The 18565-nt window shown below is 34.2% G+C and overlaps 1 protein-coding gene across 1 annotated transcript in view; it reads left to right on the plus strand.

The window, feature by feature from the left end:
- SMEK2 (SMEK homolog 2, suppressor of mek1 (Dictyostelium)) overlaps window positions 1–18331 on the plus strand; it is a 59399-nt gene extending 41068 nt beyond the window's left edge. The window contains exons 12-16 of the mRNA XM_008571195.1: window positions 5161–5330; window positions 7402–7541; window positions 7949–8133; window positions 9936–10138; window positions 16681–18331. Of these exons, the coding sequence (XP_008569417.1) occupies window positions 5161–5330; window positions 7402–7541; window positions 7949–8133; window positions 9936–10138; window positions 16681–16776 (794 nt within the window). The 3' untranslated portion in view covers window positions 16777–18331. The remainder of the gene's footprint in view (window positions 1–5160; window positions 5331–7401; window positions 7542–7948; window positions 8134–9935; window positions 10139–16680) is intronic.
- The last annotated feature ends 234 nt before the right edge of the window (window positions 18332–18565 follow it).

The following is an 18565-nucleotide window of genomic DNA, read 5'->3' on the forward strand; positions in this document are numbered from 1 at the left end:
TGCAATTGTTTGAGGAACCTCCAAACCATTTTCCATAAAGGCTGCACCATTTTCCAGTCCCACTAACAGTGTAGGAGGGTTTCTTTTTCTCCACAATGTCACCAGCCCTTATAATTCTCAGTCTTTTGGATATTAGCCATCCTAACTGGGGTGAGATGGTATCTCAGTGTGGTTTTGATTTGCATTTCCTTAATGCTGAGTGATGTTGAGCATTTTTTCATGTGTCTGTTGGCCATTCATGTATCTTCCTTTGAGAAATGCCTATTTAGCTGTTTTGTCCATTTTTTAATTGGGTTACTTGTTTTTTTGTTGTAAAGTTGTTAGAGTTCCTTGTATATTCTGGATATTAATCCTTTGTGAGATGTATATTTTGCAAATATTTTCTCCCACTCTGTTGGTTGTCTTTTAACTCTGTTAATCATTTCTTTTGCTGTGCAGAAGCTTTTTAGTTTGATATAATCCCATTTATTTATTTTTCCTCTGGTTGCCCATGCTTTGGGGGACGTATTCATGAAGTCTGTGCCCAGTCCTGCTTCCTGAAGTGTTTCTCCTATATTTTCTTTAAGAAGTTTTATTGTTTCAGGGTGTATATTTAATTATTTAATCCATTTTGAGTTGATTTTGGTATGTGGTGAGAGGTATGGGTCTAGTTTCATTCTCCTGCATATAGATATCCAGTTATCCCAGCACCATTTGCTGAAGAGGCAGTCTCTTCCCCAGTGTATAGGCTTGGTGTCTTTGTCAAAGATCAGATGGCTGTGGGTGTGTGGGTTGATTTCTGGATTCTCTATTCTATTCCGTTGATCAGTATGTCTGTTTTTATGCCAGTACCATGCTGTTTTGGTTATTATAGCTTTGTAGTATAGTTTAAAGTCAGGTAGTGTTATGCCTCCACTTTGGTGAATATATTAATTAAAGATTAAATTCAGCTACATGTAAAGAAAAATCTAAATAAAACTGGTTGAACAGAAGTGAGTTCTCCCATAAAAAAATGTCTGCAGCAAGGCGTTGCTAAGTTGATGTGATTAATCTATCACAATCAGGAATCAAAGAGCCTTCTATTTTTCTGTTCTGCTACTTTCCCTTTTTTTTTGTTTATCTCATTTACCTGTTGAAGCAATGAACAACACTGATTGAATGGGTGCAGAAGAAAGATGACGACAAACCAATAACACAAACTATCATTGCATTTTTTGGCTATTTGTGTCTAGTAGAAACCAGGAACTGATGGGGATTACATTTTATTTGTATATCACTTTGGGTAGTATGGACATTTTCATAGTGTTGATTCTTCCAATCCAGGAGCATGGGATATCTTTCCATCTTCTTGTGTCCTCTTTAATTTCTGTCAGCAGTGGTTTGAAACAACTTGTTTAATAGTGATAAAAACCAAAATTACCCATTTGAAGTTATTTATTTATTTATTTATTTATTTAATAGCAGCATATATGCAGTTCATGAGATGATTGTGAGTCCTCTCTCGTGTTTTCTGTTCTTATTCAAAGGGCAAGAAAAGTAGGTTCCAGTGGTTCCCCACCCATATATTGCTCACATTTAGATGTGATTAGCTTAAGTTTTTTTGTTTGTTTGTTTGTTTGTTTGTTTGTTTGTTTTGCTGGCTGGTATGGGGATCCAAAGCCTTGATCTTGGTGTTATAACACCATGTTCTAATTAACTGAGCTAACCAGCTAGCCCCTATTAGCTTAACTTTCATTGTGGTAAAATACCATTTGCAATGTCACTATTAGAAGCAGTCCTGCTGTTTTCTTCTGCTTTATCAGACTGTCTTCTAGTACTGACTCTTTATAATTATCCTGATATTTGCTCCAATGTTGATTTTTGGCAAATTATAAACTTCTCTTTCCATCTTTATAATTTCACCTGCAAAGAGATAAAGAAACCTCCTTCTCCCTCTAAATGAAAAGAGCTTTTGTGGTTTTATTGTGACAATAAAGATTATAGTTAGAATACAAACATTTAAATTAATATGTACAGAAAATGGGCTGGCTGGTTTGCTCAGTTGGTTAGAATGTGATGCTGATAACACCGTGGTCTCGGGTTTGATCCCCATACTGGCCAGCCACCAAAAATATATGTATATATAGAAAGAGAAAAAAAATGTTAAATGTCCTTAACTTCCTTTGTTTTGTGGCCTTAAAGTAGCCAGTGTTAACTGCCTACATTATATCTTCTCATTCTCTTTTCCATACTTGTACCCGTTTACATAAACATAATCACAAATGTATATGGGTTTTTTCCTTTTTCTTTTTACAAATCAGGATCATACGAACACATTTCTCAGGCCCTTAATACTACTCTAGGTTAGTTGATATATGGTATAGACTAATTTTTTTTTTCCTACAGATAGCCGAGTAAGATTTCAGTGTGGCTTTTCCATAAATTGTTCTACCATTCCCTAATATAGATAGATTACAAGACTGTTTTTGCTTTTTTGCCACTCCAAACTACTATTTACCCTGACAGATAGCCATACATAAGTACTGATTTATTTATTTTTATAAAATAGACTTCCAAAAGTGGGATTGCCAGGACAAAATGTTTGTATGTTTTATACTTTTTAATATATTCTTTTAAACTTTAATTTAACATATAGCTACCAGTTACGCTGACAGATAGCCATACATAAGTACTGATTTATTTATTTTTATAAAATAGACTTCCAAAAGTGGGATTGCCAGGACAAAATGTTTATATGTTTTATACTTTTTAATATATTCTTTTAAACTTTAATTTAACATATAGCTACCAGTTACATTCCCAAAAGATTAAAGCATTTTACATTCTCCCAAAATTTGATGTTACTTTTTAAAAACATTACCAATCTGGTGATTTTAAACATTCCCAAAAGATTAAAGCATTTTACATTCTCCCAAAATTTGATGTTACTTTTTAAAAACATTACCAATCTGGTGATTTTAAAATGTGGTATTCGATTTTGTTCTAGTTTGTGTTTTCTCTGAGGGCATCTTTTCATGTTTTAGTGTAATCTGCATTTTTATCTGTTGAGAATTGCCTGTTATCTTTTTCTTAGAGCTCTTTGTATGTTAGAAATATTAATAATTTGTCATGTTTTGGAGGGAAAGTGTCCCAATCTCATTTGACTGTTGTATTTGCCTTTGTTTATGGTGTTTTCATGTAACTATTTAAAAATTCTTTATGATGACAAACATGTCTTTATTTTCCTTTTATGGCTTTCGGGTTTTTTGTTTTGCTTAGGAAAGTCTTCTATGTCCTAAGATTATACAGATATTCTCAGTTTTCTTTTAATATTTTTATTTCTTTTTTACACATATATATTACATCTGAATTTTGTTTTTGCATATGGTTTGAAGTGAGAGTCTAGTTTTGTTATTTTCACAGATAGCTATGCCAACACTTTTATTAAATAAATCATATTTTTCCTACTGAATTGAAATAACATTTCTGTTATACAGTAAATTAACGTATAAACTTGTGTCATTTCTTGACTGTTCTTTAATTTCACCAGATGAAATAATGACAGTGTCTCTTTTTGCCAATATAGTATCTCTGTTGTAACCTGTGTTTAATACCTGCTGAGTCCTTCCTCACTTTTCTTTTTCATAATTTTCTTGGTTGTACTTGGACATTTGTTTTTGCACTGTAACTTAAAAATTTTATCTATTTCATCTTGATTGAAATTATATTTTTATATTGACTTTGGAAGGATTGATGTTCTCATGATAGATTCTCCTATCTGGCTTTCTGTTAGTCCTTTTCAAGGACGGCACAGTATTCCCGTTAGTATGGATGTATCATAATTGAATGAATTTCCGGTATTTAAATGTTTATATTATTTCAGGATTTCCATTACTGTAAACAGTGCTGTTCTAACTATAGCTTTGTGTGCATGTCAGTTCATTCAGCAGCAGTGTATAAGAATGTTTCCTCACACTTTTGATAATACTTCAGTTTTTTAACTCTTAAGTAAACTATTTCTTATTCTGCTACAAAAAGAGGTGATGTTATAAGTCTAACACTTCTCCCCACACTTGTTTGGTCTTACAGCTAACATACATTATACCTTATGTGGCCTATTTCTATTTTGTTCTTAGATAATATTTAGAAACTCTTGTAACAGGCACAACTTCATTTAATGACTTCCATCCATGAGCAGAGGGTTGAACAGATTGACTTATAAAATTGGAATCCTTGTGTTTTAAAGATTTGGCTGGTGGAATCTGTTAGACTACATGGGGGGAAAGGTTACAAGTTTAAGGATCAACAAATATAAAAATAAAGGATTGAAATTATACTTCGTGTTCCATAAGAATTTTAGCAGTGATATTGCTGAATTTATTTAGCTTTATTTAGCCTGGGAGAAGACCAGTTAAAAGGGAAATTTCTTTTCATTATTATAAAATCTGAAAAGCCAAATTATACTGCTTACTCTTTATTGTTCTTTTACAAATACAGTCTGTTCTGGCACAGTGCATGTTTACATAAGGCAAAATAGCTCGTAAGCAGTTGGTAAACAAGAGAATGATGTCATTATAATGTGGAGGTAGTGTTGGTTCACAAATAATTTTTCCAAGTCAAGAGAAACTAGAATAATGAGAGTGGAATGGTAGTCTTCATCAGAAAATTAAAAAACCTTTAGATCTCCTTATGCATTACTGGTAGCAGGAGACCCCTTGAATGTATTTTCAGAAAAGAAGCACCCACCTCTGTAGCTCCTTCCCCCACCTGCCTCCATAGCTCCCTCCCCCACAGTGGCAAGTTGTACCACTCCTGTACCCACCTTAATGACAGCCCCCCACTGATTCTGAGCTGTCTTCACTGCGTTGTCTCAGCATCCACCTGCACTGCTCTTAGTACTACCAGTACTTGCATTCTGTGGGTTTTGTAATATTTTTATATCTCTCTTCCATGGAGCTTCCTGCCTAGTTTATTATCTCCCAGATAACAATTACTGGTTTTCTTTTTCTTAGCTCTGGCTACAAAGTGGTACAGGTTTTGAGCAGTCTTCCCCTTACTCTGTTTTTCTCAAAGTCCAGTTATTTGTAGTGCACAGTTTTACTTTATATTTTTGAGGAGCATATATATTGCTTTATGGGAAAAATACCTATATAGTACTATTAGTAAGATCATCAACTTGTTCTCTGTATTATTTTTAATTAGGTGCTCTTCGCTTTATGAGAAGAATAATTGGCCTCAAAGATGAATTTTATAATCGTTACATCACCAAGGGAAATCTTTTTGAGCCAGTTATAAATGCACTTCTGGATAATGGAACTCGGTACAACCTGTTGAATTCAGCTGTTATTGAGTTGTTCGAATTTATAAGAGTGGTAAGTTTATATTCAAGAACAGTTAGTAATTGTATGTAAAGAAATAATTATATTTTTTTAAAGAATTATATGTAAATGAAGTTTTTCTACTGAAATTGTTTATTCCACGTGTTTTTAGAATCTGTTCCTAATAAACTGAAATTTAAAAAAATCATTTACTTATTATTTGCCACACGATTATAGTTTAGTGATGTTAATATTTTAAATGGTGAAATTTAAAAGAGAAATTCAGCATATTGTTTTAACCCATATTTACTCAATTTTCTCATTTCCATTTTTCAGCAACACACTCTAACCAACTGAGCTAACTGGCCAGCCCTCCTCAGTTTCATTTTTATTAGCCAAATGTTTCAGGATCATATGTGGACATTTCAGTCAAGCGTGCTATTCATAATGTCTTTTAGGAAAAAGTGATTTTCTGTTGCAGGAGTAGTGATAATAAATGAATAGAAATTTTGAAAAATAATTCCTTTGGTAGACATTGATACAAGATGTGTAAAAGGTAGGATGGAATCCTGGAATTTTAAGTTGATGAAACCAGGAAGTTAAATGGACTACCTTATGTTACAGATGGGGGAGATAAGACACCCAAAGTCATTAAGTGACCTGTTTGAGAGCATCTACTTGGTTAGTAGCACAGTCAGGATTTGAAGCTATGTCCCAAACTCAGTTTCAGGCAACAAAAGATTTGTCATAAAAAGATCTGGAGAGAGTGTTGATGTGAACAACAGGATAAGACAGATAACTGTAGAACTGGTACAACAAATTTACCTTTCCTACACATATACACACCAAGGAAATGACCACATGGTTGGAAAAAACATGAAAAAAGTCAAAGGTAGAAATTAATTTTCTAGTTTTGTTTCTAGTAAATCAGATTTCTATTGACAACATGCTGTTTTCATATGAAGATTATTTGGCCGACTGGACTGTTTTTCTAAGAGCAGTCACTTGCCAAGAATATGATTTTGAAAAGGAATAGAAGGATAGAAGTATAGTCTTTTGCCTTAGAAAAGAAGGAATATAGTTAATTAGCTCACTAGGTATCTGAACCCAGTTCACAGTGTATTGTTCTAATAAATCGGAAATTTTTATGTTTTTATAAACTTTATTTTTTTATTTATTAACTTTTTTTTTCCTTTAAAATTTCAGTGAGGTAGAAAGAAAATGAATTCTAGGGTTCACGACCCTATCTCTATTCTCATGATTGAATTTACATTTTTCTTTTTTTTAATACAATGTAGTTGATTTTTGCCTCCCTTTACCAATTCCTCCTTCCCCGCCCCCCCAAACCTGCTATACACTCATGCATTTGCAGTGATCATTTAGAATTTAGAAGTTATTACTATCAAGTAGTTTATTTCACAAAGATTATGCCATTGGATTTCTGCAGGAATAGTCAAGTGGATAAATTGTTTATCAGATAAATTGTTCCAGGCAAATTGTTTATCAGATCTGTAAATGTAATGTAGTTGGAGGAATCTATGCTTGTTATTTAGATAAGACTTTTTTTCTCAATTTGTGTGTGTGTGTGTCAGGCCAGTATGGGAGATCTGACCCCTTTAAGGACTTATTGCATTTTGATAGCAGTTAAACAGGAAGTCTTTAAATAACACTTATTTATTGAAAATATACTTTTAACATCTGCCCTCTACTCAGCTGTGTCCTCTTAATCAAATCATCCAGTCTCTCTCAGATCCTCAATTGTTTTTCTGTAAAATGGGGATAATAAAACCTATTTCATAGAATTGTTGTGAGGATGAAATTGTATGTGAACATGCTTTTTAAATTGCAAAGTGCTGTATAAATGCAAAAAAATAAACACAGAACATAAACTAAATTCATTTACTTTTCAAGGGTTCTTTACAGTCCCCCAAAAGGGCTCCAGTGAATTGCTTCTCCTTTCTTCCAAGTTTTCTGTTGAGTCCTGGCTCGTGTATAAAGAAATTAGGACTTTAATTTTTGGAAGGTGCTTTCAAAAAACATTTTTTAATCAGCTTTGGAACTACAAAAATTTTTTTAAGTTTTTCTCATAACAAGTATTTTAAATGTAAATTTTGTGCTTATACAGGAAGATATCAAGTCTCTTACTGCACATATAGTTGAAAACTTTTATAAAGCACTTGAATCAATTGAATATGTTCAGACATTCAAAGGATTGAAGACTAAATATGAGCAAGAAAAAGACAGACAAAGCCAGAAACTGAACAGGTATTGTTTAAGTATATTGCATTTATAGCCTACAAAATTGTGTCCAAAATTGTCTGTAGTTTACATCTTACATGGGAGATTTACTGAGGGATTTTCTTTCCATCACTAGATAGGACAGGGTTGTGTAGGCGAGTAGAATGTCTTCCCTGTCCCGAATCCTTTATATGATGAATTACTACTCTGTATTATAACACAGGCTGAATTTTTAGTTTAGTTTATAACATCGTAAAATATTTTGGAGTTTTCGCTGGCACCATTTTCTATCATGACTGAGGTAATTTGGGTATAAATTATACTCAAGTTCATATTACTTCAGTTCTTCTTGGTTATACATATTTTTTCCCTCAGATTTAACCTGGTCATGTACTTAAAATCATTACTCAATATTTGTGATATATTTCTTACAGTGTACCATCTATATTGCGTAGTAACAGATTTCGTAGAGATGCAAAAGCCTTGGAAGAGGATGAAGAAATGTGGTTTAATGAAGATGAAGAGGAGGAAGGAAAAGCAGTTGTGGCACCAGTTGAAAAATCTAAGCCAGAAGATGATTTTCCAGATAGTTATGAAAAATTTATGGAGACTAAAAAAGGTATTAAAATTCAGAATTTTTTGTATCTCCTTATTTAGTACAGAAATTATTTAGTTGCTTGTGAAGGTTGGCCATAGTCTGTAAAGCAAAAAAAGACATGAATTTTATACTGAATCATGTCGTTTTAAAATCATGTACTTTTTCCAAATCTGTTTGGGAATTCTTTTTATGTTTAAAATGTTTTTCTTGAAACTTGCCAATTTGTGATGCTGTTCATTTGCTATTTAGAAACAACATTGTCTGATTATACTTCGCCTTTTATGAACAGTATTGGCTTTATTTCTGTACTGAAATCCCCAGAATAATAGAGACCAAATAGGTCTCTAAAAACCTTCTACAGCACTCTACCTTTTATAGGTGAAGAAACTGAGCACAAAGAATTAACTTTGCTCGTTGAAATTTTAAATTATAAAAGTTGCATAAAGATATAATATCAAGAGAACAACAAAAGTAAAATTTACCCTGGCTTTCAAATATGTTTAACTTGTTTTATAAAACTAAGATCTTACTAGTACTGTGTCTTTCAGAAGAACTAATCACTTTAATTCTATGGCCTGAGGAATTACTATTTTTGTATATCATTAAAATGTGTAATAAAAATTTATATCTTGAGGGCCGAGCCCGTGGCGCACTCGGGAGAGTGCGGCACTGGGAGTGCAGCAGCGCTCCCGCCGCAGGTTCGGATCCTATATAGGGATGACCAGTATGCTCACAGCACTCACTGGCTGAGCGCGGTGCGGCCGGTCTCCAAAAGGACCAAAAAAAAAATTTATATCTTGAAAGATAAAAGCATTTCCTGGACCTATTATATAAGTCTGTGATTTTGAATGTGATGTTTTATTTATTTATTTTTTTAAAGATGACCGGTAAGGGGATTGTAACCCTTGACTTGGTGTTGTCAGCACCACGCTCTCCCAAGTGAGCTAACTGGCCATCTCTATATAGGGATCCAAACCTGTGGCCTTGGTGTTATCAGCACCACACTCTCCCAAGTGAGCCACAAGCCAGCCATTGAATGTGTTATTTTCTAAAGGCAATTCTCATTAGAGAAATTATTTCATTGACTTATTACATTTTCCTAGAAACTATTGTTCCCACCTTCACTCATTTTCCACTCATTAATGCCATAAGTTCTAATTGGTTCAGCCTGGAGGAGCAAATAGCCTATTAAAATAAGGAATAGGTACCTTATGGTAGACAGATTCTTCCGTCTTTACTTATGACAGGTAACTGCCCTGATTACTGTCAAAAGAGTCAGTAAGGCCATATTCAAAGTACTGCATCCAGTGTTGAGTGCCACACTGTTCAGAATCGTATACAGAAATAATAGCAACCAGATGTTGAAGAGGACTGCACACCTGTGTCATAAAAGGAACAGATAAAGGAATCTGGAATATTCAGGGAAGAAGAGACTTCAGACTTGATTGTCTTTTAGGCATTTGAATTATTGACTTATGGGGGAGGTCATTAGGTTTTTACAAGTAGTAGAGAAGTATAATAGAAGCTACAGGGAGACTATAAAAAGGAAGAGTCAGAGCTGACCAGTTAAGCTCAGTTGGTTAGAGTGCAATGTTATAACACCAAGGTCAAGGGTTGGGATCCCCCAAACAGCCAGCAGCCAAAAAAAAATAGAAAGAAAAGGAAGAGTCAGACAGCTGAGTAGCTGAGTCCTTGGAAGTTTATGCTAGATACAGCAATGTAGAATTCTAGCAAGGGTGGCTGATTTTGTTTTATAAGTCTTTTCAAATGTTTTGACTTAGCAATATTTATTGATACAGGTTTAAATTTTATTTTTACTTTAGCAAAAGAAAGTGAAGACAAGGAAAACCTTCCCAAAAGGACATCTTCTAGTGGCTTCAAATTTACTTTCTCTCACTCTGCCAGTGCTGCTAATGGAACAAACAGTACAAACAGTAAGTCTGTAGTGGCTCAGACTCCACCAGCAAGTTCTAATGGGTCCTCTTCCAAAACTACAACCTTGGCTACATCAGTAACAGCCACCAAGGTATGTGAAATAGCACTCTACACAAACTTTGCTATTTCCATCTGTAAAATCATTTCATGTTTACTGAAGAAAATTTGGATAATCAGAACAATTTCTAATAAAAAAAAAAGTTGCATGCATTGTCATCAGAGAACATGACTGCTAACAATTTATTGATTTTCTTCAGGTCCGTGGGTTTATCTGGCACATAACTGAGATCCTTCTGCAAAGTTTTGTCTTCTGCTTTTATCTGTTATAAGACTTCTTCTGTGTTATTAAAACATTGCTGATGACCATAGAATTTCATTTTATTTAGCTTTATCATGTGTTATATTTTGGAGCACTTAAGTTGATCCTGGTATTTCACTGATTAACGCTGGTGTTAATTGAGTTTTAAATTATTTTCTTGGAGAGAGTAGTAGTAGAGTGTCTTCACACATATTTTCAAGTTCCTTTTCAGAGAGTATATACCAGCTTATGTTCCCATAAGCAGTATACGAGTGTGCTTGGCTCACTGCAGCTTTGCCAGTGTTGTTATAATTATTTTTAATCTTTGCCAGTTAGGTAAGGGACACAGTATATAATATCTCATTCCCAATTGTGTGTTTTTTATTAGTAAGGTTAAATATTAGTCTTCTGAATTTTTTCTTCTCTGAGTTGTGTGTTCATAGTGCCTTTTAAAAATTGGCTTATTACACTTGTATTTTTCCTAATGTTAATGAATCTTCAGTTAAGGATATTAGATTTTCTGTTATTCTCATAGCAAGTGTATTTCCTTTTTGTTACTTTTTCTTCATATATGAAACTTTTGTTTATGCTTTTTTAAGTCACTCTTTTTTGGGGAAAAAGAATGATTTCATATTTTTTCCCCCAAAAAGGAGTGGCTTAAAATAAAGAGGCATAAACATAGGACAACTGTTAGTATAAGGGTAGAAGGACAAGAAAGGGAAATGCCATAGTAGTACAAAACCTACCTGAAGTGATTTGTCTTGGTAGAACACAAAATATAAGTTTGAGTTTATTGTTTTACAAAAGTGTAGAATTCAGTATTGTAGTGAGGTTGGCTCTTGACTAAAGATCACAGAAGTAACATTTTCAATGGGTTTCTGCTATGTTTTATGTATTTTTAACTAGAAATTTTTAAAATCAGTTTTTGCTTTGTGATAGGACAATTTAGTATAATATTGTGACACTATGTTAAGAATATTTGCTGTAGAGTTGTATGGTTTGGGTTCAGATCTTGGCTCTGTGTCTTTTCAGCTGTTTTTTCTCTGAGCCTTAGTTTTCTCATTTTAAGTGGGATAAAATAGCACCCACTTTCTGAGTTTGTGGGGAAGATTTGGTGAACGTAAAGCACTTAGATCACTGCTTAGCACCTTCTCAATATACGTTAGCTTTTTTTTTTTTTTTTTTTTGATCAAAGTAATACATGCACTTACTTTCAAAAGTCAGATATTATTGAAAGACACATTTATATTAGAAAGAAAACCAGGGCTGGCCCAGTGGCGCACTCGGTAGAGTGCGGCGCTTGAGAGCGTGGCGGCGCTCCCGCCGAGGGTTCGGATCCCATATAGAGACCGGTCCGCTCACTGGTTGAGCACGGTGCGGGCGCGACACTGAGGGTTGCAATCCCATTGCCAGTTGCGGTACAGGCGCGACACTGAGGGTTGCGATCCCGTTACCGGTCACGAAAAAAGACAAAAAGGGGGGGAAAAAAAAAAGAAAGAAAACCAGTCTTCTATTCTCCACAAAGATAGCTTTGAACTCTTCTAGCTGGTCTTTTATTTCTAACTAATATGTTAATACTGTTATGTTGTTTTACCAAGTTCAGGCATAATTTATTAATTTCTTATTATGGTAGATGAGGATTTAGCTTTCTTATGTGCACACCTGAATTGAATACTCCATATACCACATCCTCACCCTTATTCCTCCCTGTATCACAATTTTTGGTTAAAACAATATTTGACAATTTCATAGTCATAATGACAGTATACATATTACTGATTTTTTTCTTTTTTTCTGTACTGTTTATAAAGTTACAACTTTTCACTTTTTCTAGAGTAATTTTTTTTCATTTGTTAGAGTAATTATATCTTTTTCATTCTTTCAGTACCTCTCATATTAGTTTCCACAGAGTCTCTCCCCTTGAAGCCCTCTCTTGAAGTCTCCCATCTTGTTCAATCTCAATTGGTTGCTCTCTAGACTTGCTACGCAGGTGTTGTCTTGAGGCTTCTTTGGCCATCATCCTAAGACTTCCTTTGGCCTCTCTCCTTTTTTGCTTTATTTGTTTCCTGGATTCCATGTCTCTGTTCTCTTTCTTGACTTTCTGTCTCATTTTGGTGGAACATATCCTCTAATAGCTTCCTGAGAAAGGAATCCCCTGAGAGGTAAAATTTGAGACCTTGATGTATGAAAATGTCTTTATTCAAAGCTCATACTTGATTGACAGTTTAACTGAATGCAGAACCAGATTGGAAATAATTTTCTCTCAAAACTTTGAACTTATTGCTGTCAGGCAGTCCAAAGACATTCTCATTCCTGATCTTTTTTATGTGATTTTACTTTCTTCCTGGAAGCATTTGGAGTTTTTTATCCCTGCATTTTGAGATTTTATGACAATATACTTCATGCATTCCTCAAACAAGTCCTTTAGTTGTAGAACCTTTTCTGCTTTTCCACGTTAACTTATTGTTTGGATGGTGCCTTCTGGATTGATTTTGTAATTTTCATAACTTTTTTCTCCTGTTACTCATTTCTTTGTTTTCTTGTGCTATTTTCTGTGGTATTCCTTGAGTTTTTAATTTATTATCCTTCCAGGTAATTTATTACTTGTGAACAAACAAATTTAAGTACAAACACAAACACGTCTTTAACCCTTTTTGACATTAACAACAGATTACAAAATATATTTGTTCTGCATGTTTCTTAGGGACAGGGATAAAAACAGTGATTTTTCTTAGAAAACAAAATTAATTGCTCAATCACTGTAGACTACCACAAAAATTGAAATTTAGCAAGATAGAAATTCACAGAAGTGAAGCACTAATTTAATTTGCTTTCAACCTTCTTAACAAACTTGACCACATTCCTAAGTGGTGGGATGTTCTTTATCATCAACGGCCCTTTTGTTCAGCCACTTATTTTACCATAAGTGTTAAATGCTATAGTTGAAGGCTGGCAAGACATTAGCTACTAATGAAATTAAACAAAAGATTTCTTTTTAAGATATTAATGCTATAAAGACACAAAGTACTTTAGTTGTATAGATGTAAAATGTGTACATTTTTATAAAGAAAAATACTTATAAAATCAAAATGAGAAGCCATTAGTGGATGCTGAAATAAACACTTCTTTTGCAACAGATTCACAGAAGAGAACCCTGCATTTTGCTTTTTCATGTAACAAGTTTATCTTGGTCAGCTTTCTATATCAGGACATTTAAAAATTTCATAAATGTAATTCAAAAATGCAGGTAGGGCCAGCTGGTTACCTCAGTTGGTTAGAATGCAGTGTTGGTAACACCAAGGCCAGGGGTTCAGACCACCATATAGGCCAGCTACCAAAAAAAAAGTATAGATACACCTAAATTTCTAATTAACACCTTTTGGTAGGCATTAAAGTTGTTTCCAACTTTTTGCAGTTATAATCATTGCTGCAATATGTGACCTTGTAAATACATCATTTCACGTACACGTGTATTTCTTTTTTTTTTTTTTTTTTTTTTTGTTTTTTTTTTTTTTTTTGTCTTTTGTCTTTTTCCATGTCTGGCAACGGATCGCAACCCTCAGTGTTGCCCCCGTACCGGACTGGGGACCGGCAACGGGACTGCAACCCTCGGCGTTGCTCCCGCGCCTCGCTCAGCCAGTGAGCGGGAACCGGTCTGTATGTGGGATCCGAACCCTCGGGCGGGAGCGCCGCCGTGCTTCCCAAGCGGCGCACTATCCAGTGCGCCACCGGGCCGGCCCTACACGTGTATTTCTGTATAGAACATGCATTTACAATTTTGATAATTATTTCCAAATGTAAACACTCAGTAAATAGGAATAAATGGATAATTTCTTAACAAGATATACATGTTTGATACCAAAAGTTAGTTTTGTGCTTAAAAGTAGTATTGTCAGGAACAGGACAGCATGCCACTACCATTGCCTTTATTTAACCATTGTTCTGGGGTATTGGCCAATGCAATTAGATGAAATAAATTAAGTTATAAAAATTAGAAGTATATGAACTGTCATTTTTGCTGATGATTTTTAAAGCATGTTAAAAATATTTCAGTAAAAGCTATCTATTCCTTATTTCATTGAGTAAAGGATGATTCTAGAATTCCATCCCCTTTGATTTGTTAATGTGATGAATTATATTATTATATATAACATATATGATATGTATAATATAGTTTCGTAACTATTGGATACTGAAACATTTTTCCATACTTTGAGTAAACTCCACTTGGTTATAATTTATTTAGCTTTTTGGTTTATTTCATTGTCTCTTCCTAGGTTATTATCGTCATTTGTTTTGATCCCTTCTTTCATATTCGAAATTTCCTTCAAGTGTCTAGTGATCCTTGGATTTTCTTTCATATTAAAAAATAAGGCAGGGGCCGGCCCGGTGGCGCACTGCTACAGTGCGGCGCTCCCGCCAAGGGTTCGGATCCCACATACAGACCGGTTCCCGCTCACTGGCTGAGCGAGGTGTGGGCGCAGCGCCGAGGGTTGCGATCCTGTTGCCGGTCCCGGTCCAGTACGGGCACGACACTGAGGGTTGCGATCCGTTGCCGGACACGAAAAAAGACAAAGAGGAAAAAAAAAAAATAAGGCAGATTTTAATAAGGGTGCCAAGGCAATTCAATGGGGGAGAAAGAGAAACCATTATCAGAAACAAAATTTTTTAAAGAGAATACCATGTGAAAACAACCTACATGTCCAAAAGGGAATTTTAAGTATATGATGGTACATTCATACCATGAAATAACAGTAGTTTAAGAGAATAAAATAGAACTTTATATACTAACATTGAAAGCTCTCTGCGAAGTATTTTTAAGTGAACATGTTTGTATACAGGAAGATGTAATTGCAATCTGATATTTTTAAATAATGCATTCTGTTAAAGTTTATTTGGATCCCTGTGCTGGCCAGATGCAAAAAAAAAAAGCCTGGAATCCATCAACTTCACAGGGTGCATCTCTGAATTACAAGCCTTTTACTAGCAACATTTCACATTTCATATTTTTTTTTTACTGTAAACATGATTTTTTTAAATGTATATTTGTTTATGGTGTATATATGCATAGATAATATAAACAAAATTCAAAGTTAAATTAGGTAGCCAAGTTTTTTAGATGACTTTTTTTGCTTAAGATTGATAAATTATTGTGTTAACTGTTTGGGACTGAAATGTTTGTACATTTTGATATATAATCCTAAGCATACATAAAAATTCTTGGTAGCTCACTGTTATATTAGATTGGTGCCTTTTTAGTTATTTTTTATTTATTTATTTTTAATTAATTTCTTTTCTTGGTGGCATGATACATGGATCTGAACCCTTGACCTTGGTGTTAACACTGCAGTCTAGCCAACTGAGCTAACCAGCTAGCCCTTGTGCTTTCTTATACTGTACTTATTTCTTCTTTCTCCTCTCTTCCAATTTGTTTGGCTTAGAATAACAGAAATAATGACAATAGTAATAGCAGCTAATAGCACTTACTGAATATTAACTATATACCAAGCACTGTACCAAAGTGCTTTACATCTTTTTTTGTTTGTTTTTTGATGGCTGGCCGGTACAGGGTGCTTTTGTTTTCAATTTAATTTTCAAAATAGTTCAATGAGGTCTAAATACTACTACTGCACCAATTTTGCATATGAAGAAACTGAGGCATAGATATATTAAATCATTTGTCCAAAGTCATGGAGATAAAAAGTGGTGGCATTGGAATTTGAATTACCTCATTCGTATTTTTCCCTTGATTACACTGAGCTTAGCCCTAAATTTTTTAGTCATTACTTTTTAGGAACCATTTCATGTGTTTATTATCTTCACCCTTTTAAAGTATTCTTCAAAAGCAGAATGAAGACAGTGATGTGTACTTAGTAATGAAAAATACACGTGATGAACAGAGAAACTGCAAGGAGACTTCTTATCCCTGACTGGCTACTATCCTCTCTAGCGTAAAATTAGAGAAGTAAACTAGTTCATCCCTAAGGTCTTTTCCAGCTTCCAAATTTTATGATTGTTTGTTAGTCCTGCTATTTGGAAAAACATTTTCCCACCAAAATTTTGCTGATTGAATTGAGTTCTGAGAAATCATTAAAAGTCCAAGAACCAAATAGAAAAGTTGAGGGTTACTGAGAGTGCCATCAATTAGAACTCAGTAAATGTTCATAATTTCATGAATTTCCTTTATCAAATTCAAGCATGCGTTAATTTCACATATCTGCGATTTAGAAAAATGATTTCTAGTATCTTTAAAAGTGACTGTATTTGTACTAATAAGGTTTTTTTGGTTACATATATTTTTTAAATTTTTTTTTTAATTTTTAATTCTTCAATAGGGAAGTTTGGTTGGCTTAGTGGATTATCCAGATGATGAAGAGGAAGATGAGGAAGAAGAAACAGCCCCCAGGAAAAGACCTCGTCTTGGCTCATAAAATTATTACTGGGGTACCCTCAACATGTGGTCTTACTAAAATGCTGCAACTGTTCAATGAGCTGAAAATCTGAATCAGAAAGCTTTCTCACTTGAACTTATAAATATACAAGGGGTAGCAAAAGACATTCAGTATATCGGCTAAGAGAGTTTAGTTCTGTAAAACATCAGGCTTCCCAGGAACTTGATTGCTTGCTAGTAACTAAGGGGTTTGCCTTTCAAGCTGTCGGGGGGGAAAAAAAAAAAAGAGGTTAGTAACCAGAGCCTGGGAGATAGTTTCTCAGCAAGGAAAATCTCAGGTTTTGGGATGGTTTTGGGGGAGGGAAAGATTGATAAAATAATAATAATGCAGGGTTGCTCCAGGGGGGTATCCAATCTAGAAACAATTATAAAACTTCAGTTGCAAACCCAATAACATTACTTGTATAATGGTGCTGGCCATGTTGTTGTTTTAATCCGTTGCCTCTTTTTAAAAAAAATTTCTATGAAAAACAGATTCAGCTGTCATAAAAAATGAAGTTAAGCTGTTGGGACCATTTCTTGAACATTTAACAGAAATTCAGCCTTTTAGATAGTTGGAGGAAAGTACACCCTGTTACAGCACATGTTGAGTTTTCTACACCAGGAATTTTCAATATGTATTTTGATGAAGCAAGCTGGATTCAGAATGGACAGTTTTGTTAATGTGATGTTAAAATCAGCACTTTTAGAGATATTAGAGGCCAAGAATCAGTACAGTAGTATTCCAAAATGCTTTTCTCTGGAAACTCTAGAGTGGATAGTACAGAATGTTTCAACCACCTACTAGTACAATCTTTTGTGGAAGATACTTTGAAGTCACTTTCTGCTTTGTTAGTACAGTTGTCTCTCTCCAGAGCTACAGTTAAGTTTTAAAGTGTAATTTATAAAGACTAACAAATAATAGTGCTGAGTTAAGTGGCATTTAATACCTAGAAGCCATTTTGATCCAAAAAGTCACTTAAGTATCAAAGTCAGTATGCAGCACATAAAGCTTTTCCATAAACAAGGGTGTAACATGAAAGCTGCTTTTTTTAAAAGAGTAAAAGCACATTCCATGTACGTAAATGAATTTAAATTCAGGCAAACAGTTAAGAGGTTTTATTTTTAGAACAGCAAGTTAACTGTAAATATTTTAATGTTAGTTTGCTTGTCTATGATCTGAGATCATGCTGAAGTGAGAAAAATGTCCCCAAAGTACAATTTAATGCATTGGGAAAAAAAGCTAAAAAAAAAAAATTCGAACTACAATCTTTAGATCACCCTTGTAATGTGTTATGGGTCCATTTTTCCTGGAATAGCTTAAACTGAAGCAGTTTCCCCTGTTTTGGAGGATTTTGTAGTTAATTTTAATTTGGGCTATTGTTTGGAAAAAATGGGCTGTCTGTGTAGATATGAAGTATAGTTTTTCCATAAAACAGATGTTTATTTTGTATTAAAAATACCACTGTACTTGTTTTACACCATTTGTATACATGTGGTGATATTAATGCTGAACTGTAAAATTCAGGAATTAAAATGTGACCCTGTAATTCCATGATTGATGCTTGTGTTTGATTTGTTGTAAATATAAAATTATCCATAGATGTTTATTATAAGCCACTAGGTCATACATAAATCTAAATGAAAGAATTCTGAACAAATGAGGGTCAGCTGCACTTTAAATTTGACTAAGTACTTATAGAAGGTGAGCTTTGGGCAAATAAGATCTTAGTACCAAAGCATCATAGCATGAAGCTATTCTCCCCTCTTTGATTAAAAGTGTACATATA

Source organism: Galeopterus variegatus, unplaced genomic scaffold (genome assembly GCF_000696425.1).
Source record: "Galeopterus variegatus unplaced genomic scaffold, G_variegatus-3.0.2 Scaffold665, whole genome shotgun sequence".
Taxonomy (NCBI): domain Eukaryota; kingdom Metazoa; phylum Chordata; class Mammalia; order Dermoptera; family Cynocephalidae; genus Galeopterus; species Galeopterus variegatus.